At 47.4% G+C, this 23,386-nt stretch overlaps 1 protein-coding gene across 1 annotated transcript; it reads left to right on the top strand.

Annotated features, from left to right (window-relative positions):
- The first annotated feature begins 714 nt into the window (after window positions 1-714).
- SLC35F6 (solute carrier family 35 member F6) lies at window positions 715-19,928 on the top strand. The gene is made up of 6 exons (XM_077291800.1): window positions 715-941; window positions 15,019-15,091; window positions 16,384-16,555; window positions 16,994-17,206; window positions 17,707-17,817; window positions 18,203-19,928. The coding sequence occupies exons 1-6, from the start codon at window positions 865-867 to the stop codon at window positions 18,658-18,660; spliced, it is 1,104 nt and encodes a 367-aa protein (XP_077147915.1). The 5' UTR covers window positions 715-864; the 3' UTR covers window positions 18,661-19,928.
- Window positions 19,929-23,386: the final 3,458 nt, after the last annotated feature.

Genomic DNA, 23,386 nt, shown 5'->3' with positions numbered 1-23,386 from the left:
AGTGTATGTATGTGTCTGTATCTGTATGTGCGCAGTGTATGTATGTGTCTGTATCTGTATGTGCGCAGTGTATGTACGTATCTGTATCTGTATGTCCCCAGTGTATGTATGTGTCTGTATCTGTATGTCCCCAGTGTATGTATGTGTCTGTATCTGTGTGTTCCCAGTGTATGTATGTGTCTGTATCTGTGTGTGTCCTGTGTATGTATGTGTCTGTATCTGTATGTTCCCAGTGTATGTATGTGTCTGTATCTGTATGTCCCCAGTGTATGTATGTGTTTGTATCTGTATGTCCCCAGTGTATGTATGTGTCTGTATCTGTATGTCCCCAGTGTGTGTATGTGTCTGTATCTGTATGTCCCCAGTGTATGTATGTGTCTGTATCTGTATGTCCCCAGTGTATGTATGTGTCTGTATCTGTATGTTCCCAGTGTATATATGTGTCTGTATCTGTGTGTGCCCAGTGTATGTATGTGTCTGTATGTGTCCTGTGTATGTGTCTGTATCTGTATGTTCCCTGTGTATGTATGTGTCTGTATGTGTCCTGTGTATGTATGTGTCTGTATGTGTCCTGTGTATGTGTCTGTATCTGTGTTCGCCCCTGTGCTGTATACAGTGACCTGTGTGTGTTCGCCCCTGCGTGCTCCGGTCTCGGTGGTGGCATGTGACGGCCTGATGTGTGCACTGGGCCCCGTCCCTCGGTGACGTCTCCTCACGCCCTCTATGGGCTGCCTCACAGCTGACTCTCGGGTCACATGATTTCATATTCTCTGCTTACAGGAAGCCGACACTGTATATACAGTATATACCTCATCACAGCGAGCCGGTACATGAGGGAGCGGGGCCCGGGCACAGTGCGCAGACATGGCGTGGACCTCGTACCAGCTGATCTTGGCCGGGATGATGCTTGTCACAGGCTCCATAAATACGCTGTCAGCCAAGTAAGTCTATAGCAGGTGTAGCAGAGCTGAGATTGTCACATCTGTAAATCTGCGCTGAATTGTAAAGTGCTGCGGAATATGTTGGCGATATAGAAATAATAAATGATTCTTATCCTCATGATGTAGGGGTAATAACACGCTGGCCTCTGCTACATCAGAGCGATCATTTATAGCTGAGGAGGATGTCACCGCGTGTGACGTTACTGGTTATACTGGTTATTGGGGTGATCGCCATACAGCGTGGGAATATTCGGGGATTTCCAGACTCGGGATGTAGTGCGGGCTGTAGGATACGTGACGGCACATTGTGTCGGCCTCGTCCTTGGTCACCCGCAGATAAGCGGCCATGTGCAGAGCGGCAGCCGCTTATCTCCTCGGTATAAATAGCGCAGAACTTAGGGAACAAACTTCATCACTGAAAACTTCTGCCGCTTCCTCGTCGGTTTGTGTTTCTGTTCCTCGTCAGGATCTCGGCTTCATGTCAGCAGCATTCGTACCAGTGTGTTAGCGCAGGAAATCCTCTGTGCCGGCTCCAGGCCCAGATCTGCACTGATACATTGTAACAAAAGATAAGAACAATGGGGCACAGCTGTCTCAGATCCTGCAGCAGAGGGTTTGTTACAGTTGCATCCACGCTGCAGGCTCCACACTGTCCTGATGCCGGGGTGCGGGGATGGGCGCAGCTCCTGCGCAGCTTTCGATCATGTCCCCGTTATACTGGATTCGGGTGTCATTGTTTCCCTCCTCAGTCTTTCCGCTCGGTACGGCTCTGTGCACACGTCGCCTTTTTGCTTTTTTTTTAAGTGCGGATTTGTCATGAAATCTGAAGGGTTTCCTCATAGTGAATGGGATTCCTGACGTCTCACGTTGCTTATTTCTGTCTTATAGATTTGGAGCAGATTTCATACCGTGATAGTGGGCAAAAATCTGCCCCAAAAATGCAAAAAAGAGGGGACCTAAATTACAGCAAAAACGTGGCGAAAATGCTCCAGAACATTGCAAAATGCAACAAAAATACTACAAACATGTGGGTTCTTGGTGCTAATTATGGGGTCACACCGCTGGCACTAATAATGGGGGCATATTGGTGGCATTAATAACAGGGGCACACTGGTGGCATTAATAATGAGGGTACACAGCTGGCACTAACAATGAGGGTACACAGCTGGCACCAATAATGGGGCACACTGGCGGCATTAAAAATGGGGGTACACTGGTGGCTCTAATTATGGGGGCACACTGCTGGCATTAATAATGAGGGTTCACTGGTGGCATTAATAATGGGGGCACATGGCTGGCACTAATAATGGGGGCACACAGCTGGCACTAATAATGAGGGCACACTGCTGGCACTAATAATGGGGGCACACAGCTGGCACTAATAATGGGGTCACACTAGTGGCACTAATAATGAGGGCACACAGCTGGCACTAATAATGGGGTCACACTAGTGGCACTAATAATGGGGGCACACAGCTGGCACTAATAATGGGGACACACTAGTGGTACTAATAATGAGGGCACATGGCTGGCACTATTAATGGGGGCACACTGGTGGCACTAATAATGAGGGCACACTGCTGCCACTAATAATGAGGGCACACAGCTGGCACTAATAATGAGGGCACACAGCTGGCACTAATAATGGGGGCACACAGCTGGCACTAATAATGGGGGCACACAGCTGAAATTAATAATGGGGCACACTGCTGCTACTAATAATGGGGGCACACAGCTGGCACTAATAATGAGGGCACACTGCTGGCACTAATAATGGGGGCACACAGCTGGCACTAATAATGAGGGCACACTGCTGGCACTAATAATGGGGGCACACTGCTGGCACTAATAATGAGGGCACACTGCTGGCACTAATAATGGGGGCACACAGCTGGCACTAATAATGAGGGCACACAGCTGGCACTAATAATGGGGGCACACAGCTGGCACTAATAATGGGGGCACACAGCTGATATTAATAATGCGGGCACACTGCTGGCATTAATAATGAGGGCACGCTGCTGCCACTAATAATGGGGGTACACTGCTGCCACTAATAATGGGGGCACGCTGCTGGCAATAATAATAGCAGCACACAGCTGGCACTAATAATGAGGGCACACTGCTGGCACTGTTGATGGGGTCACACTGCTGGCACTAATAATGGGGGCACACAGCTGGCACCAATAATGGGGACACACTGCTGGCACTGTTGATGGGGTCACACTGATGGCACTAATAATGGGGGCACACTGCTGGCACTAATAATGGGGGCAACCTGCTGGCACTGATAATGGGGTAACACTACTCGCACTAAACATGAGCTGGTGCTTCGTTAAAAGGGAGATTCGTTAACGCAGCTCTGGATGTGACTTGAGATAATAATAGGAAGTATTGCAAATTGGTTAAAACTAAGGAGTAAAGTAAAGAGTTTGAGAATGACTGAACAGTCCTGGAGGAGAAAGAAGCAGATTTAGGCTACTTTCACATTAGCGTCGTGCACTGCATGTTGCAATGCGACGTTGCAGCGCACCGATTCTAGCTGTGGAAGTGCCGCACAACGGGGGCAGCGGATGCTGTTTTTCAACGCATCCGCTGCCCCATTGTGAGGTGCGGGGAGGAGGGGGCGGAGTTCCGTCGGAAAAGACGCTCACGACGCACAAAAAAAGTTACATGTAACGCTTTTTTGTGCCGACGGTCCGACGCAACACGATGCAACCGTCGCACTTCGTCTCTAATTCAAGTCTATGGTGAAAAAACGCATCCTACAAGCAATTTTGCAGGATGCGTTTTTTCAACAGAACGACGCATAGCGACCTGCAGTGCACGACGCTAGAGTGAAAGTAGCCTTAGGCGTCTCTTTAAAAACCCACAAGTAATCTTCTCTTAACTAATTATGGAGAACAAAAAGATTTGAGAACTGCAGTGAATTGTGTAATCTGAGGCCGGATATTCTGCGCTTCGTTTCGCCTTTGACTTATTTGTGATCTGAGGTTCTTCCATGTTTGCACTTTTGGAATCACCATTCGTGCCAATTCGTGGTCACATGACGATCCGGGTCGGGGGTCGACGTCTCACGTGAGGAGTCAGACGTCACCGCGGCTCAGTCACAGGAAATCTGCTCCTTAGTCAGCAGTCATGTCTCCGCTGCGCACAGGACGCCGAGGACCTGTGGTCGGAGCAGTCACCATAATTATCCGCAGCTAAAGAATATCAGTAATGTCAGAAAAAGAGAAAAAACTGCAAAAATGGAGGAAACAGGTGACAAAATGGCCAGAAATCGAGTCACTGCTCATATGCACACAATACGGCTCAGTCTGAACAGTCACCTCATAGACCAATAACTAGGGCTGATATAACCGTGCGCACAATGCCAGGAGGCAGCACTAAAGCCCCATTAATATATAGTGCAGAGACAACACGTCACCAAGAGGGAAACCTCATTCTGGAAAGGTCCATCTTTCCCACTGGGAGAGACCAGTACAGATATTACAGGGGTTAATGCACCTATAATTACACCATCTCTTAATCTGCTGTCCTGTCACCTGCAGTCCTATGTAACTCGTGATCTCAGAGTCTCTGCTCTGCTATCTCTGTATGGTTTTGCTTGGCGTTATCTTCTGCTATCAGTTCTATATGATGAGGGGTAAGGTCCGTTCTCTGTTGTTAATCTTCCGCACCCGCCAGTGACACTTTCTCTTGGATTGTGGCTATAATCCTTCAGCTCCGGAGGAATCTGTAACTGATTTATGGCCCGTTCTCTAGTCACATCCAGAGCTGCATCCACAAAGCTGCTGTTTTCCTAGTTCCGTAGCAGCAGGTGATTGCTGTGGGTGCTGAGGTGACGATTTTTCTCTTTTCTGTTTTGACTTTCCTCGGTGATTGGTCAGTGTCAGTTTTTTCCCTCTGAGTTTTATTCATCGTTTCTTTTTTGCATATGAGCATGGTTCTCTCGCATTTTCTATCAAACAAACATGAAAATCAGACAAGTCTCTGTGACAGACAGAGGTCTGAATGGGGCTGTCAAGAGGTCGGTCTCTGGTATCCCACAATCAACAGAGCAAGAGATGAGTGAACAGTCCCAAGAACCTTTATTACATGCAAACCAAAAGGTCAATAAAGGAGTCCACCACACAGAGGATAAAATAGTCCAGGAACATGGATACAGTCCAGGAGCATGATACAGTACAGGAACACGGACACAGTCCAGGAGCATGATACAGTACAGGAACACGGATACAGTCCAGGAACATGATACAGTACAGGAACACGGATACAGTCCAGGAACATGATACAGTCCAGGAACACGGACACAGTCCAGGAGCATGATACAGTACAGGAACACGGACACAGTCCAGGAGCATGATACAGTACAGGAACACGGACACAGTCCAGGAGCATGATACAGTACAGGAACACGGATACAGTTCAGGAACATGATACAGTACAGGAACACGGATACAGTCCAGGAACATGATACAGTCCAGGAACACGGACACAGTCCAGGAGCATGATACAGTACAGGAACACGGACACAGTCCAGGAGCATGATACAGTACAGGAACACGGACACAGTCCAGGAGCATGATACAGTACAGGAACACGGATACAGTTCAGGTAAATGATACAGTACAGGAACACGGACACAGTCCAGGAGCATGATACAGTACAGGAACACGGACACAGTCCAGGAGCATGATACAGTACAGGAACACGGATACAGTTCAGGTAAATGATACAGTACAGGAACACGGATACAGTCCAGTAACTGGAAAAATGCCCAGGACATGAGTCACAATCCTCCGCTTAGAGATCGATATGGAGTTGCGGCTCCAGATACTTCTCTGTGTAGGCTCCTCCAGTATTTTCAGGGTAATCAGGGTTTCTCCAAGTCTCCCTGGTGTGCTAGCCTTAGCATCAACATCCAGCAAAGGATCTATCTTACTGGTCTCTCTGTCCTCCTCAGGACCCTCCTTATATCCGGGGGTTGGTAGCCAGGTTAGATGTTTTTTAGGTCCCTCAGACCTGGAAGCCGTGGAGCAAAGATCAAGGCAATACAGGAGGTGAATTGCGGATTTTGGAGAGAAGAAGGGTCATGGTCATGGATGGACAGTCAGGAAATATTAGCAAGGTTTCCTCAAGAGGCATGGGCACATTCAGTCTGCAGATGGTAACTGGCCTAATTCAATTATCGGACCTTTTGTAAGGCAAAGACGGGAATACACAGAATGATACAGAGTGACAAGGCAACCATCCTACAATCAGTACAAATATGAACATAGACAGAATGATACCTCACACACCATATCACAATATCATAGGGACCTTACACCGAGCCGCTGCTGAGCTCCTAACTGACCATGGGAGAAGCTTCAGGATATCAATGATGTTTTCAAGGGGAAACTTTCTAAAGCATCTCTGGAGGATTTATCATGGGGGGACACAGGCACCAAATTCTATGTGGGTGCAAACTTTGGAGTCACCACTTCCGAAAAAACTGTCAATGGACCCAAGAATAGAAATGCTGCAGAATCTCAGCTGCATGGAGCTTCACAGGCTTCTACGTGAAGCGGTCCACATCCAGCTGCAAACAGCTGCTTTGTTATCGCGGTCTTTGCTGTCTTTTCCTTTGCAGGTTGTTGCCTTCAAAGAGAGTGACCAAAACGACCAAGCTCTCGGTATAGTAAGGTGATTTTTGTAATCTTGATTGCTGCCTATGCAGAGCGCTGCAGGTGATATCAAGTTAGTCTTGACTACTAAGCTCTGTATAAGCAGTGAATGAGATGACAGGAGCTGAGCAGTTATTGGATGATGACAGCAGGGATCCTGTGCACTGCTCTTCTGCCGCCCCGTGCTCTCCACAGCTCTCTTCCATACCACTCCACAATGTGTTATTTTGTCAGAGGAAGTACAGAGAACTGCAGCAAGAGCTGTCCGAAATTTAAAAAGTGTCTCCTGGAAAAAAAAACGCTAACAGTAAAATACACTTTTTCTACACTTAACTAGGGTTAGGGCTAGGACTAAGTTTATGGTTTGCTCTAGATTTATGGCTAGGGCTAGGGATAGGACTAGAGTTAGGACTAGGACTAAGTTTATAGTTCGCCCTAGATTTATGGCTAGGACTAGGGATAGGACTAGGGTTAGGGCTAGGTTTAGAGGTAGCGATAAGGGTTCATTTAGGGCTAGAGTTAAATCTAGGGTTAATTATAAGGCTAGGAATAAGTCCAGGGCTAGGGTTATGGTTAGGGCTAGAGTTAAGGTTCTGGTTAGGCTTATGTCTAGGGCTGAGGTTAGGTTTAGGGCTAGGGTTATAGCTAGGATAAAGCTTTAATTAGGGTTAGTGCTATTGGAGCGCCCCCACTGCCGCAGGGCCGAGGGGTACCCGGTACCGGGCCTCTGAGTCTCTGTTCTGGGGTTGTCACGGTGGCTAGACCCGGTCCGCGACCCTGCCGAGAGGCGTACAGCGATAGAAGTAGATAGTGGTGGTGGTGCGGTGCAGTAAATAATGAGGACACAGGGGTGCAGTCTCTTTACCTCTTTACTGAAGATCTCTGGGTCCTCAGTCCGGAATCCGGTTAACCAGGCTGCGCAAGTCCGGCCGGTCCAATGGCACCTCCAGAGTTCTCTTTGCAGGTGGAAATCTGTGCCTTCCTGCTAGCGCTATGTGTTGTAGTCCTTCCCTGCAGTGCTTACGGAAAGTCCCCACAACTGTTGTGTCTGTTTCTGATGTTCCCTCACAACTCGATTAGATGATGTTCTGCTAATCTCTCGTCCCTCCCGATGTTCTGGTTGGGACGGCACCCGTATGACGGGTAGGCTCGGAGCTCTTCCGGGACCCTAGAGTCGCCCCTCTCCACAGGTTGCCCCCTATGTCTTCTTAGGTGATTTGGTGTGAGACAGCCCGCCTATGACTGACTGTCCTGCCGTTGTTTTGAAGTATTGCTTGAAGCTAGATATATAAATACTTCCTTGGCGTTCCGGCCACCGGTTGTGCGCCTCAGTAGGATGTTGCCTCGGTCTTACAGCACGACTCCTACTGGTATTCTCCTATTTGCTTCGATCTCGTTTCTCACTCAGCACAATCTATCTCGCTTCTTATAATTTCTTTGGGCACTGCCGCTATTCTGTGCAGGCACGGTCCCGTGACATTCTTCCTTGGAGCCAGGTCTCCATCAGGGTCCCAAACCTGACAGAGGCCCTACCGAATCTTTCCCTGCAACACCCTCTGCCACAAGGTGTTGCCTGGTTCCAACCCAGTCAGCTTTCTTTTTCTAACTTCCTGCCTGACCCCCAGTTTTACCAGTATGTGAGGAGTGGCCTAATGAATAGAACCCTTAGCTCCCCCTGGAGGCCTGACTGTGAAATGTATTGGTGTCTGTGATACCTGGTCAGATGAACTCCTTCAGTGCCATCAGACGTACCATGGCTCCCCTTAGTGGCGGAGCCCCAGTACTGCAACGACCAGGACTCTGGGGCGCTGCACTCCCCCCCGGTTAAATCCAGTACTCCGGGACTTGGAAGAAAACGACAATACAGGTTAGCAAAAAGACATACAATATTTGTGAGTGCAAAACAATAAGCATATTTGAACAAAGCTTCCCTTTATGGGAGGTGAGGACACTTGAACGTTACAAAACATGGTTAAATATCACAGCAACAGGCTATAAATAACTTTTCTTACCCAACCGGGTATTCTACTCAATGCAAATTCTTGAACAATAATTTAACATTGCCTTTAAGGACGTACACTCTGCATCCACAAAAGACCTTCTTATAATCACATTATAAGGCAATTAACTTTTCTCTTTCATTCCCCTTCTTTAAGTCTGCAGGACCGCCTGTCCTAACGGCACCAGACCTTCTGCCTCTCCTTGCTATGCAGGACCGCCCCGGTCAGCCCGGGCCTACTGCCCTTCCACAACTATACACAGTATAGAACATAACATTACTTTCAGTTTAAGAGCACTGAGCCATCTCTATATGGCTCTTAGGAGGACTCACTGACTAACCCCTACGGGTTCACTTTCTGTCCTCGTTCTGTAACACATTATTAAACACTTTCTTTACAATAAACTAGTTTTCTACATTTAACTTTTCTATGCCAACATTATTACTCTCTTTCAAGTAAGCATCAACATCACTTTCTCTTGCTATGACATTATTGCTTTCTATCTGTCTTAAAGCAATACCGATCTTAAGTGCAACACGTGAATGTCCCCTTTAAGAAAGGACCAAGTCTTTATGAGGTAGCACATCTTCTCAAGCTACCAGTCCGTACTCAGCAAAGGCTCCGGTGCGGTATCTTCGCAAAGAGTCTCTCTTTAAGTAAAACCCGTAGGAAGCACCTTTAAGAAGGTGCAAACTATTTACAAAGAGTTTGTATCATGCACTGTTCATGATTGCGGCAGTTCTGGAAACTTGTGCAAAACTTAGAAAAAACAAACAAAACAATAGGGATCCCGGGTCAACAAAGGGATCCCTTTAAGAGTTAACCCTAAACGGGTTTAGCAGCAAAATCAGAAAACAAACAGTTTGAAGAACTATTTACATGTAATGCAGAGCTTTGAGACCTTACTCTTGTGGTGCAGGGGATGGCTTCCTATCCCCTGCAGATGCAGTGTTAGTGCCGGCGGTTGATCCTTCAGGTACAATCAGATCACCCGGCGTCTGGATTTGAAGGCTAACCCTGCTTGCAAGTTCAGCAGCTGCTACCAGGCGGACGGTGGTGATAGTAACAAGATCTGGCAAATCTGGATCAGTCATGATCGGGGCAACAGGTGGCACTCCCTCAGGCTCGCATCGTCGGACATTCCGAGCGCACCATCCCTGCGCATTACGATGACGGGTGTAAGTCACCTGATCCCCTCTTTGCAATGGGTCCCCATTTCGGCTGCAACAGGGAGTTTTCACGTTGTAACTAGTAACAAAGACATCAGTTGGTAGTCCCGGTTCCTGTATGGAGCCCCATCCCCTCTTCGGATGGTAGGCCAGCACAGTTCCCCGCTTTACCATGTCCTTCCTGCTATATGCAGACTTCCTTCGTTGGGTATCTTGTTGTTCGGTCTCGTCCCGATTTTTCCAGTGTTGGATCGAACACTGCTTATACTGCTCCCAGGTAAGTACCGCAAGGGTGAGGCCGTCCCCCAGAGTCCCATCCGGCTCAACCCCGGGGGTGTCCCACCGGAGGATCACCCCATCTGGGCCCACATCTATTGGTTCTCCCATCTTGGTCGGCAGTGGCGGTACCAGCTTCCCCATTAAGGCGGGGGTGAGGACTACCCGCTCAACCGTGAAGAAGCGGTTACTATTGGGGTGAGAATCGGTCGCGGGAGCGGGATCGGGTGAGGGAGCAGGGGCGCCTTCCATACCTGCGCCTGATGTGATTCCACCGATGTTGATCCGGTCCGTTGACGAGAACGCTGGAGTCAGCTGCAGCCCGAACCACGGCTCTCCCTCTGTGGCCTCCGGATCCGGCTCCGAGGTCGGGATAGGTAGGCTCAGCTCCTCCGCTGGCGGTTCCAAGGAGTTCAGATTCTCCCGCTGCAGCGGACGCGGGTCCGCCTCCGGTTGGGGAGGGCAAGCCGGGATCACCTCGTCGTCCCTCGGGCACTTGCTGGTCATCATTGCTGTCCGACATCCGACGGCAATGCATGCACCGGGCTCCACCATTTCTCCAGGGTCGAGCTCCTCCTTCACCTCGTTCCCGTGGTTGCAAATCAGGGGGCAGTTCTCCTCCACTGCTGGGCAGGTCGTCATCTCGCAGCAGGAGTCGGAGGGGGCGGGCGCTGCTTTTGGCGCCACTTTGGTAGTCTCCTCCCATGGCACGCCCTCCTTCTTCCTCTGCGCTCCTCTTAGCGCTGTAATGGCGGCGGTTTTGGTGGGAACTTCTGGCGGCAAGTAGCAATACACAGTCCTTGTAATAAAGCACAGTCCAAGCACGATAAATCACAGTTCCAAGGCACACATGACCTGATTCTTCAGGCTTAAGTAGATCCTGTTCGTGACGCCAAATTGGAGCGCCCCCACTGCCGCAGGGCCGAGGGGTACCCGGTACCGGGCCTCTTTGAGTCTCTGTTCTGGGGTTGTCACGGTGGCTAGACCTGGTCCGCGACCCTGCCGAGGGGCGTACAGCGATAGAAGTAGATAGTGGTGGTGGTGCGGTGCAGTAAATAATGAGGACACAGGGGTGCAGTCTCTTTACCTCTTTACTGAAGATCTCTGGGTCCTCAGTCTGGAATCCGGATAACCAGGCTGCGCAAGTCCGGCCGGTCCAATGGCACCTCCAGAGTTCTCTTTGCAGGTGGAAATCTGTGCCTTCCTGCTAGCGCTATGTGTTGTGGTCCTTCCCTGCTGTGCTTACGGAAAGTACCCCACAACTGTTGTGTCTGTTTCTGATGTTCCCTCACAACTCGATTAGATGATGTTCTGCTAATCTCTCGTCCCTCCCGATGTTCTGGTTGGGACGGCACCTGTATGACGGGTAGGCTTGGAGCTCTTCCGGGACCCTAGAGTCACCCCTCTCCACAGGTTGCCCCCTATGTCTTCTTAGGTGATTTGGTGTGAGACAGCCCGCCTATGACTGACTGTCCTGCCGTTGGTTTGAAGTATTGCTTGAAGCTAGATATATAAATACTTCCTCGGCGTTCCGGCCACCGGTTGTGCGCCTCAGTAGGATGTTGCCTCGGTCTTACAGCACGACTCCTACTGGTATTCTCCTATTTGCTTCGATCTCGTTTCTCACTCAGCACAATCTATCTCGCTTCTTATCCTTTCTTTGGGCACCGCCGCTATTCTGTGCAGGCACAGTCCCGTGACGTTCTTCCTTGGAGCCAGGTCTCCATCAGGGTCCCAAACCTGACAGAGACCCTACCGAATCCTCCCCTGCAACACCCTCTGCCACAAGGTGTTGCCTGGTTCCAACCCAGTCAGCTTTATTTTTCTAACTTCCTGCCTGATCCCCAGTTTTACCAGTATGTGAGGAGTGGCCTAATGAATAGAACCCTTAGCTCCCCCTGGAGGCCCGACTGTGAAATGTATTGGTGTCTGTGATACCTGGTCAGATGAACTCCTTCAGTGCCATCAGACGTACCATGGCTCCCCTTAGTGGCGGAGCCACAGTACTGCAACGACCAGGACTCTGGGGCGCTGCACTATGATTAGTGGAAGGGTTAGGGATATGGATAAATCCAGGGCTAGAGTTAAGGTTATGGATAGGCTTATGTCTAGGGCTGAGGTTAGGTTTAGGGCTAGGGTTATAGCTAGGATAAAGCTTTAATTAGAGTTAGTGCTAGGATTAGAGGCAGGGTTAGGAATATGGATAAATCAAGGGCTAGTGTTATGGTTAGGGCTAGAGTTAAGGTTATGGATAGGCTTATGTCTAGGGCTAATGGATCACCCCCACGTCAGGGTAATGGGGTACTCGGCACCGGGTCCTTCTCAGTTCTGGGGTTGTCACGGTGGCCCGACCCGGTCCGTGGCCCTTTGAGGGGCGTCCAATTAAAGGGGAAGTTATTTGTTGTATGGTGTTCGTGACGCCACCTGTGGTATTCGGTCAGGGTGACCGACGCTGCTTAGGGGTCCGCTGGGGTGATGTTATAGCAGCTAGATGGTATACCTTCCCACAGGTGAAGTGTATCCCCAGGGCTTCCCAGTAAGGTAGATGATGATGGTGTAGGGCGCGGTAAATAACGAGGACACAAGGTTACAGTCTCTTTACCTTTTACTGAAGACTTCAGTGTCCACAGTCCAGAGCACTGCTAACAGGGCAGGTGGAATCCGGCCGGTCCGAAGGCAAATCCAGAGTTCCCTTATCCATGTGGAAATCAGTAGCCTTCCTACTAGCGCCTGGGTGTTGTAGTACCTCCCTGCTGAGCACCACGGGATAGTCCTCACAACTGTCGTGGATGTTCCTGATGTTATTTCTTCCTCTCTGTCCCCCAGATGGTATGGATAGGACAACCTGTATGACGGGGTAGACCTGGAGCTTATTTATAGGGACCCTAGAGACGCCCCTCTCCCACAATTTGCCACTGTGTCTTCTTAGGTGTTAAGGTCGGGCAACCAACTTGGAATTGACTGTCCTGCCGGTCTCTGAAGTAATGCGTAGAGCCAATTACTCCCTCGGTGTTCCGGCCACCGGCTACGCGCCTCAGAAGGATGTTGCCGATCTTGGGGCAGAACTCTTCCCGGTGTTATCTCCTTGTGCTGTGACTTCGTTTCTCACTCTCCACAATACAATTCCTTTCCTGTCCTTTCTTAGGATGCTGCCGCACGTGGGGCAGGCGCAGCTCCGTAACTTTCTATCTCGTGCTAGGCCTCTGCCAGGATCCCACCCCTGACAGGGACCCTCTGTCTGCAGCTCAGATGTTCCTCCTTTCCCCCTGTCTGCCTGACAGGTCCTCTCTGGGTCAAACCCAGGCAGCTTCTCACTAACTTCCTATCCAACCCACCAGTTTTACCCGTGTGTGAGGAGTGCCCTAGTAGATAGAAGCTTTGCTCCCCCTGGTGGACTGGAGTGTGAAGTGTAGTGTGTGACTTGTGATACCTGGAAAGATGAACTCCTCTAGTGCCATCAGACGTAATATCACTCCCCCTGGTGGAAGAGTGACATTACTGCAACGACCAGGACTCTGGTCTGCACTAAGGTTAGAACTAGAGTTAGAGCTAGTAATAAGGCTTTAGCTAGGCTTAGGGTTAGTGCTAGGATTAGAGGTACAGTTAGGGTTTGTGTTAAGGCCAAGGTTAGGGTTAAGGCTAGGGTTAAGGTAAGCGCTAGATTTAGGGTTAGGTATAGGGCAACGGCTATTATTACGGTCAGTGCTAGAGTTAAGGTTAGCGATAGGGATAGGATTAGCCTTAGGGTAAGGGTTAGATTTAGGGTCGAATAATAAAATAGTTACAAAAAAAGGAAAACAATTTAGTTCAATATTCAGCAAAAACTTAAAAAAATAGAGGGTCAAAGGGCAAACTATGAGTGCATCAGTATTTATTTAATACTTGTGCTTGTGCGATAAGGGGTGTAATATTGGACTGGTGGAGGGGGCTCAGGGAGAGATAGCAGTCCATGAGTTAGGGGGGCCTGCGTGCTGGCCGCATTGCTGTCTGTACGCCCCGAAGTCCTGGGTGGCTTTCCGGCTGTCGCCCTGTTCACCTGGATCATCTGTGGGATCAGCAGGTTCTCACCTGTCACTGGCTCCTTGTCCTGACACGTTCCCCGGCCTCAGCGGACACCCGCATTCCTGAGACGCGGGGACAAAACCAGTGTAACCAGTGCAGGGGGGCAGCGTCATATGTACAGAACTGGGGGGCAAAACAGACAATTGCACGATCCAGAAAAAATGTATACTTTAGGATCCAGTTTAAACCATCCGGTACATATTAGTGCTGTATGGCGGTATTATAGAAGAAACAAATTCAGTGTGCATTATGGAAAGATCATGTTAGATTTATATGGGGTTTTTTAAAATCTAGGACCTTTATTGCAGTTTTATACATGATCTATAGGACAGTATTATGTGGGATTTAGAGTATATGGCAGTAATATATTTATTGTATGAGGCGGTATGAAGCTGACCCTATATGGGAAGCATATAGCGGTATTACCTGGAAACACTAGAGCAATATTATGTGGGCGCTCTATGGCAATATCAGGTCCATAGGCAGTATGATCCCTGCGCTCCCCGATCCCTGCGCTCCCCCATCCCCCCCATGGCTTTATTACACCATCGTTGCCATCCGGTGGTGGGTCGGCAGACCTTCTCTTCTGCGTTTTTACTATTTGACATATGACATTGTCATATTTAGATATAACTCTACAACATTACTTTATTCACCCTATCAGAAAACCGGTGGATTTGCATCTTTTTTTTTTTTTTAAACAAAATCCTGAAAAAACATCATATGAATCGAAAACCCACAGAAGTGTAAGGTATTCCTCAAGAAGCTCGTTGTCAAGAGAAAAGAGGCTCGAAGCAGCTGTGTCATTTTATCAGACTATATAATGTTATGTGACATTATCAGTCCTCACAATCGGGGGCTGTGAGCCCCTCGCTCATTATCTCCATCTGCTTGCTTGTAGGTGGGCTGACAATTTTGAAGCTAAAGGATGTAAAGGATCCCCGTCTCATCAGTTTCAGCATCCGTTCCTGCAGGTGAGAGACATCCGTGTAATGTTCAGTCCTATGGAGGACGCAAATTTTAGGTTTTCCTGCACTCGGGTCAAAAATTCATTTTGGCGCCTATACACAGTTTAAATGGTCAGTCAAAGTGTCAGGACATGCCCACAGCCTTTGCTGACTGTGTACTGAGCCGCTGCCACACTGACCGCCCCTATTAATTATGACCACCACACTGTTGACCCTTATTAGGTATAACTGCCACATTGTCTGCCTTTATTATCTAATACAGTCACACTGTCCTCCTTATTTGCTATATCCAACACATTGTCCCTATCTGCATTGTCCTCTCCCCCCATGCTGACCCCTTTGCATACTGGACCCCTCTTCACACTGTCCCCTCATACTGTATGTCCCATACTGTCCAGTCTCTACATTGCGCACCCTCATAATTTTCCCTCCATTCTACCCCCTCTTATTCGCTCCTCGCCCATAAAACTCCACTGTTTCTTCAGCTCTATTGGAGTGCTTAACTTCCCACCATCTTATCTCCTCATAGGAGTGATGTGGCCTCATCATGTTGTCATATGTCACCTTCAACCTGAAAGTGCCCGCAGTTGGACATTCAGTTGTTTGTAGGACAAGATCAAGCCCAACTTTAGGGCAAGCCTTAGTCCCGCTGTAGGTCAAACCTGAGTCCCGCTGTGGGCCAAGCCTGAGTCCAGCTGTAGAGCGAACCTGAGTCCAGCTGTAGGGTGAACCTGAGTCCTGCTGTAGGGCGAAAATGAGTCCCTCTGTGGGCCGAGCATGAGTTCCCCTGTAGGGCGAACTTGAGTCCCGCTGTGGGCCAAGCCTGAGTCCAATGCCTGGCAAGCCTGAGTCCTCCTGTAGGGGTTTGCTATATGAGAGTTCCCCTGTAGGGCGAGCCTGTGTCCCGTTGTGAGGCAACAAATTCTGATGAGTTGTGATACGTATCAACATAAGGTTATTGCATTATAGTTTGTTCAAATTGTGTGAGCCCATCAGTCAACGACAAGGTGGTCTCATTGGGTGGGAAAATGTAGTAAACAGACTTACTTTCCTGGTGGCCTGGGGAACAAAAATGAGCTCAGGGCAGGTGGGATCACAGCTAACCCTGGATAAAGAGAATAATACCAAGATATGTAGTAAGTGATCTCTGAAATCAACAGAAATTCTAAAAACAAGGCGCACCCCACCCCAATATGTGACCAAGGGGGTCTCCTGTAACTGGTGTTACTGAGGAGGTTCGGCTGTGGCCAGATGTCGGAGTTTTGTGCCAGGCTGCCGAGCTTGTGTCCCTCTTCCAGGCGGTGGGCATGTTCCTGGGAGAACTCTCCTGTCTGGCAGTCTTCTACATCCTGGTGTTCAAGGACCGCCGATCCGCAGAGCCGACCCTGGCAACTTCTCAGCCCTTCAACTCCCTTCTCTTTCTTCCGCCTGCGATCTGTGACATGACTGGTACCAGTATCATGTATGTGGGTGAGTACAGAACAGAGCCGCGTCTGTCACATGTCGTAACCAATCCTACAATTAGGGGGCTTCTGGGGGTCTATAGAAATCAAGCTTATTCTTTTGAATTAATCATCATTTCCAAAATCTTTGCTTGAATGATAACCTGTAGTTCCCATGCTGTGGCAGTGATCCTGCACATATCCTGGCCTGCTCTCAGTAGTGGATCTTGTTGTGCGGACAATGCTCTGTGTCTACATTGTAGAAAATTACCAGAGAGATCAGTGTAACATCTAGTGATGAGGATGTGTTTAGCTCACAGAGCATTGTCTGCACTGGATACTCAGCTGAGATCAGGATTGGATATTTACAGAGTTCCTGTCCCCGAGCAGTCGGTGCACCGGCGCACGCCTTCCTGACTTTCTTGCAGTATATTCTTCCTTATTTGCTGTATTTTTCACGTTCCAGCTCTGAACATGACCAGCGCTTCCAGCTTCCAGATGTTACGAGGAGCCGTCATCATATTCACTGGTCTTCTCTCCGTTGCCTTCTTGGGCAGGAAGCTGGAGTGCAGCCAGTGGGTGGGAATCCTGGTGACCATTGCCGGCCTGATCATCGTGGGATTGGCCGACTTAATCAGCGGTCAGAGCAGTGGGAAGAACCTGAGCGAAGTCATTACAGGTCAGGTATTGTGTTTAACATCACTCACATGGTTCTGCGAAAACTGAATCAGAGCTTCTAGGGAAGGGGGCAGCCAGAACAAGTCTATGGTGTCACCTGCACACGTTCACACCTCTGGGTCCAATCCTTTGTGTCTTGCCAGTTTCAGTGCATGGCTCGATCAAGGTTGATGGAGGTTCCTGGGCAAAACACTGATCCTTAAGGTGCCTAAGCAGTAGAGAAAAAATAATAGTTCCATACAGTGCCCAAATATCAATGTCCAAATAGCAGTGCCAAACCGTGCGCAAATCATCTGCTACACTACTTGTACCAGCTGTCATTCCCGATCCGCCACAGAAAATGCAAGTCAGGTCATATGGACTTACAGGCGAAAGCCGCTGTGTTAGGACTTGTAAGAATCCCAATGGCGCACACATTATCCTATGGCCCCTAAGCCCACATGGTACCAAACATGCTGGATATTAGGTACCACTCATCTTCTCATCTCCTCCACTCTACAGGGGACCTGCTCATCATCATGGCCCAAATTATTGTAGCCATCCAAATGGTGTTGGAAGAGAAATTCGTCTACAAGCATAATGTGCATCCGCTCCGAGCTGTGGGCACAGAGGGTGAGTGCAAACTACGCGTCATGACTTACGCAATCAGCAAACCAAAGGTGTCCATAACATTTCACCAGTAAAGATGGTCAAAGTCTGCAATCACATGTTATTCACGGTTTTTCTGTTAACTCTCAGGGAGGGAACAATTTGCATTTTGGATTCTGATGGTTTTCTGGTAGCTCTCAGGTTGAGCAACTTTTAACACTTTGACTAATTCCAATATTGCAGAGTGATAAAAGTAAAACTTTAAAACTTCACCCATTGTTGGATTTCAATGGATCAGTCCTGGCATAATCTTGAGAACATTGTCGAAAGTGGTCATCCCCTTGAAGAAAGTCTTGGGTGGGAGCCATGATGCGAAAAGATTTAACAGTGACTTGTTTGTCTCCCACAGGTCTGTTTGGATTTTGCATCCTCACTTTACTTCTGATCCCGTTCTACTACATTCCTGCCGGCGATTTCAGCAGCAGTGAACGCGGCGTTCTGGAAGACTCCTTAGACGCTTTTTGCCAAATGGGCAACCAACCTCTCATTATCTTGGCTCTACTGGGCAACATCAGCAGCATCGCCTTCTTCAACTTCGCTGGTATCAGCGTCACAAAGGAAATCAGTGCCACCACTCGCATGGTGCTGGACAGTCTCCGGACCGTGGTCATCTGGGTGGTTAGCCTCGCGGTGGGTTGGGAGAAGTTCCATGCTCTGCAGATCCTGGGCTTCATCATTCTCCTGCTAGGAACCGGACTGTACAATGGGCTGCACAAACCTCTGATGTGTGGACGTTGCAGACAGGAGAGTGAGGAGACGCGAAGTCTTCTTCAAGATGAACGGACGTCCGTTAATTCCGATTCCTAATGACCATTAATGGAAGTTTGTGGACTTCAGATCTAGAATTCAATTCGAACTAACGTTTCCATTGGGACAGAGTATACATAGAGCACAAGTACCGCCATCTGATGGACATGCGACCTGCCAACTTTACGTTGCTGGATTATTCCCCCGCTCACAAAAAAATTTAAGAAAGTTACAAAGTAGCTGGAATTCATAAATTTGGCAAACTTTGGAAAAATTTAGAAAAATTTGGAGAATTTGCTGCAGTTTGTGAAAAGCGTGCCTTTTTAAGCGAAATAGTTTCAAAACAGAAAAAAGATGAAAAATATAGACCATTTTTGACTTTGCACAAAATTCATGAAGAATTTGGAGCAAAAATTTGACAACAAATATCTCAAGGAAAGTTAATAAAAAAAACACAAATCGTGACTCTTTTAGTTAGTCCTCCAATAGTATTTTTGGTAAAACTAGAATGAAAGGGAAATGGGGAAATTTCCTCAAATTTTTTTTCTACATGTATCCTGCTCCTGACCTTTGCGGAGTTCCTATCAATCTTGGGGTTAATACAGGGTGTTGAGTGGTGCCTTCAGCTTCTTGTGCACTTTCTTCTACGCTTCTGTCCTTTTTCCTCTTTTCTTGATGTAAACCTTCCAGCAGATTAATACTGCTTGAGCCATAGGACGAGACCTGGATTGGGGTGGGGAGAAGCCTCCGGGGAACACATTTAACACATACAGTAGACCCACAGTCAGTGTCTGATGGTGTGGGTAGCATGAATCTGCTGACAGGTTCCCTTTAAAGTATGTGTTGATCCTAAATGTATCTATACTACATTGTGAAAAATTTGAAAATCTCCTCAGGGGCAGGACTTCAACTGGGATTGGACTATACATTCCCTTTGCACACCTATGAGGGGAATAAACATATATGAACATTCTAAATGACATCCATGAAGGTTATTTACTAGGTCCTGGGTTTGGTGGAGGCCCGCACTGCACAATGGAATTACTCTTCGCAATTCTAACACAAACTTTTTGCTTATTTTATGAGACTTTACTATATATTATTATAACAAGCGTTATATTACCGTTCTCCTGCTGCCTTAGCCGCTCTTCCACAAATATAGGTCTCCTAAGAATTGATTGAGGGGCTACTAATCCTTTGTATCACCTACCAAGGTGGCTGATGTTTGGGACTTTTGAGATGGAAGGGGGAGAGGACATGTACTGAATAAATTTTCATTTTAAATGCACAAAATTAATGCAAATACAATAAAAAAAATTATTTTATGAGTTGACTTTTGTTATTTAAGTGATTGTCCAGTTTGAGCTGATTGTCGGTGGTGCCGATAGGAGATTGAAACATTACATGCCCTCCACTTAGGGTTGTAAATCAAAACTCCCTGTCAAATTCAAGAGATTCTTCCGGTTTTCAGCAGATTCGATCATACACAATACTCCTCTAAAATTTGGACATTTTACAAGGAGGATTTAGAAAACAACCCATGCTTGAGAAGAAAAACTTCACCCAGTTTGGCCCTCGAGGGCATTTACCCAACATGGAAATTTCTATAAAGGGGAAATGCACCATGAAAGGGCCCTCTGCCATGTAACGGATATATAAGTCTCTGGTAATTCTTCTCACAGAATATATCTTCCTCTCAGTTTACTCTGGGCTGATGGACATTACCAATAAGTAGTTAAAAGATCTCTGTCACTCATTAACGCCAGAGGTGCCCAGGAGGCCATCATTTGAGTACCAGCCGAGGACCCTGGTGCAGATGTACAGATGTGGATGTCAGACCAGGGTCCCGTAAAGGTGGGTATTGTTACAAGATCACTTCTTGGTGGATTCCCGTTAGAAGTGATCCCGATATCCTCTAACTCTTATTTGTAACATTTCAACAGTTCCAATATACTGATGGATCCTTTTCAGTTATCTAACTGACAGGGAAAAAACATGGATCCTTAGACTCTATCAGTGGTCTCCAACTTATGGATTCCCAGCAGTGGCCCTGAATGATCACTTCTCTTGGATTATGTGATAATATGTCACAGGGTTAAAGGAATCTAACGTAAAAAAGAACGTAACGTCACTATTAATCTTCATTCTATAAATGAATTGAATATACAGCTCCTTGACAGAGCTATGTGACTCCATGAGTACAGGTAAGGGTTATAGACACGTGTGGTTAGATCCTGCAGTGGATATAGTGGAGGTGGCCGTACATCTATCTACATAAGGACATAAGGTCCACACACACATTAGAGAGCTGTCAAATGATGGATGGTTCTCCTGGCAGCTGTCTCTCCCGACTCTGCCTAACACAGGAACTCTCAGCAGAGTGATCCTGTGATGTCTATGAGATCATCTGTCTCCTCCAGACTATTCTGTCCCCCAGATTTCTCTTTCTCCTCCAGACTCCTCTGTCCTCAAGACCAATGTGTCCTCCAGACTCCTTTTTCTCCTCAAAACTCCTCTGTCCTCCAGACTCCTTTGTCCTACTGATGACTCTGTCCTCCAGACTCCTCTGTTCTCTATGCCCCTCTCTCCTCCTCCAGACTCTTCTGTCTTCTAGACTCTTCTGTACTCCAGACTCCTTTGTCCTCCAAACTCTCCTGTCCTTTAAACGTCTTTGTCCTCCCGTGGACTCATCTGTCCTCTAGACTTTTCTGTCCTTCAGACTCTTCTGTACTTCAGACTCCTCTGTTTTCCAGACTCCTCTGCCATCACCAGACTCCTTTGTCCTCCCGACTCCTCTGTCATCAAGACTATTCTGTCCTCCAGACTGCTCTGTCTTCTCCAGACTCCTTTGTCTTCCTGAATCCTCTGTCCTTAAGACTACTTTGTCTTCCAGACTCTTCTGTTCTCCAGACTGCTTTGTCTTCCTGACTCCTCTGTCTTTAAGACTACTTTGTCTTCCAGACTCTTCTGTTCTCCAGACTGCCTTGTCTTCTAGACTCTTCTACACTCCAGACTTCTCTGTTTTCCAGACTCTGTCCTCCAGATTCTTTTGGCCTATAGGCACCTCTGCAAACAGCTTATGTCCCAAAAAATAGAAAGATCAGCCTTCGGCAATGGCGTAGCATTGAGCCCCAATGCAAAATTTACAACATGGCTTCCAACTATTATAGTTTTTTGTTCTTCTGATATGGGCCAAAAATACCACGGTTCCCATACCAATTTTCATCTGTAACCCTTGCACCCTTTATAGTCAGAAGTCTAACGGGGGGAGAGTCTGGAGACCGTCAAAAGTATTAGACTGTTGGACAATTTTAGAGAAGGACTCAGGAGGCTCCATAGCAAAATTATGCTGGATGGAGACTAAATAATTGTAATGCAGCTCTCTGTCGTATGAGGTCTAGGACTCTGAGGCTCAGCTTCTGGGACGGTGACCGCTGCATACAGGGAATACCGGGAGGGAAAAATAAGTCTCATGTGCAGTGATATACCGACTGTACAGAAGACATAAGGGTCCTGAACTTCTCTCTGGAGCATCCCCCATATTGGATCATGGAGGACGGAGTAACAAATACTACGGCCATGATTACAGCCCCGGCGGCCACTAAGTCCCATATTATCATTGTTTGGGGGATTATTTTGAAATGTACATTAGTCTTATTTGCAGCTACAGTATAGGGCAGCACTATATAAGATCATATGGCGGCATTATGTAGGTTCTTACAGGCAGTGTCATTAGCATACGGCACATTATTTGGGCGTTCCTTAGTGGTATGATTTAGGATGCGTATGGCAATATTCTCTTGGAGCTTTATGTCAGAATTGTACAGGCTCTAGTAGGCGATATTACTTTCATTGTGAATTTTTGGGGGGATGTATATGGTAAGATTTTCTTGGCACTATGTGACGATATAATGCGGAACTATAGGACAGTATTATCTAGGCACATGTAGGAAGTATTATTTGCCTTCTCAATAATATTTGGATCTATATGGCATATTTTGTTGGCTCTATATGGTGGTATTATGTGGAGCTATATGGCAGTATTACGTTGCTCTTGAAGGCAGTATTATCTGTTTTGTCAATGGTGGAATTATTTAGGATGTATATCTCAGTTATTTATTGGCACTATTTGGTGGCATTGTCTGGAAGCTTATCATGGTATTATGTTGGGTCTTGTAGGCAATATTCACATACTGTATAACATTTGGGCACCATATGGTGCTATTATTTGAGATGTATATGGCAGTCGTTTCTTGGACAATATGGTGGTACTTTGTGGATCTCTATGACGATTTAATGTAGGTTCTGTAGGCAGCATCATTTGTATACTATATATTATTAGGGCAGTATGTGATGGTGTTACTTGGGATATATATGGCAGTATTTTCTTGGGACTATATGGTGTTATTGTATGCACTGTATGGCAGTATTACATAGGCAGCATTACTTGCATATTACTTAGTATCTACATGGTTGTATTATTTTGGCTGTACAGCATATGGCAGTAATTTATTGGCTTTATATGGCGGTATTATGTGCAGAATTTTTGAAAACTGTATAAAATTGCAGGCAGGGCTCCAGCTTTCGCTCATGTTTCTTTTTTCAGATTCTTCTGTATTTCGCAGACATCTTTGATACTTGTGTCTTCGTCCTTATTCATCTTACAAAGACTTGAAAAGCTGATGGCCTTTTCATAAATTCTGCAACAAAACCTCTGCTTTGCCAAACCCGTCCTCAGGTTCCCTGCGCTCCAGCGTAGTGTGAAATCAGGAAGGAGCCGCGGGGA

Source organism: Ranitomeya variabilis, chromosome 2, assembly GCF_051348905.1.
Source record: "Ranitomeya variabilis isolate aRanVar5 chromosome 2, aRanVar5.hap1, whole genome shotgun sequence".
NCBI classification, from domain to species: domain Eukaryota; kingdom Metazoa; phylum Chordata; class Amphibia; order Anura; family Dendrobatidae; genus Ranitomeya; species Ranitomeya variabilis.
The sequence above is the reverse complement of the archived record's forward strand: the minus strand, read 5'-3'. Positions and strand labels throughout refer to the sequence as shown.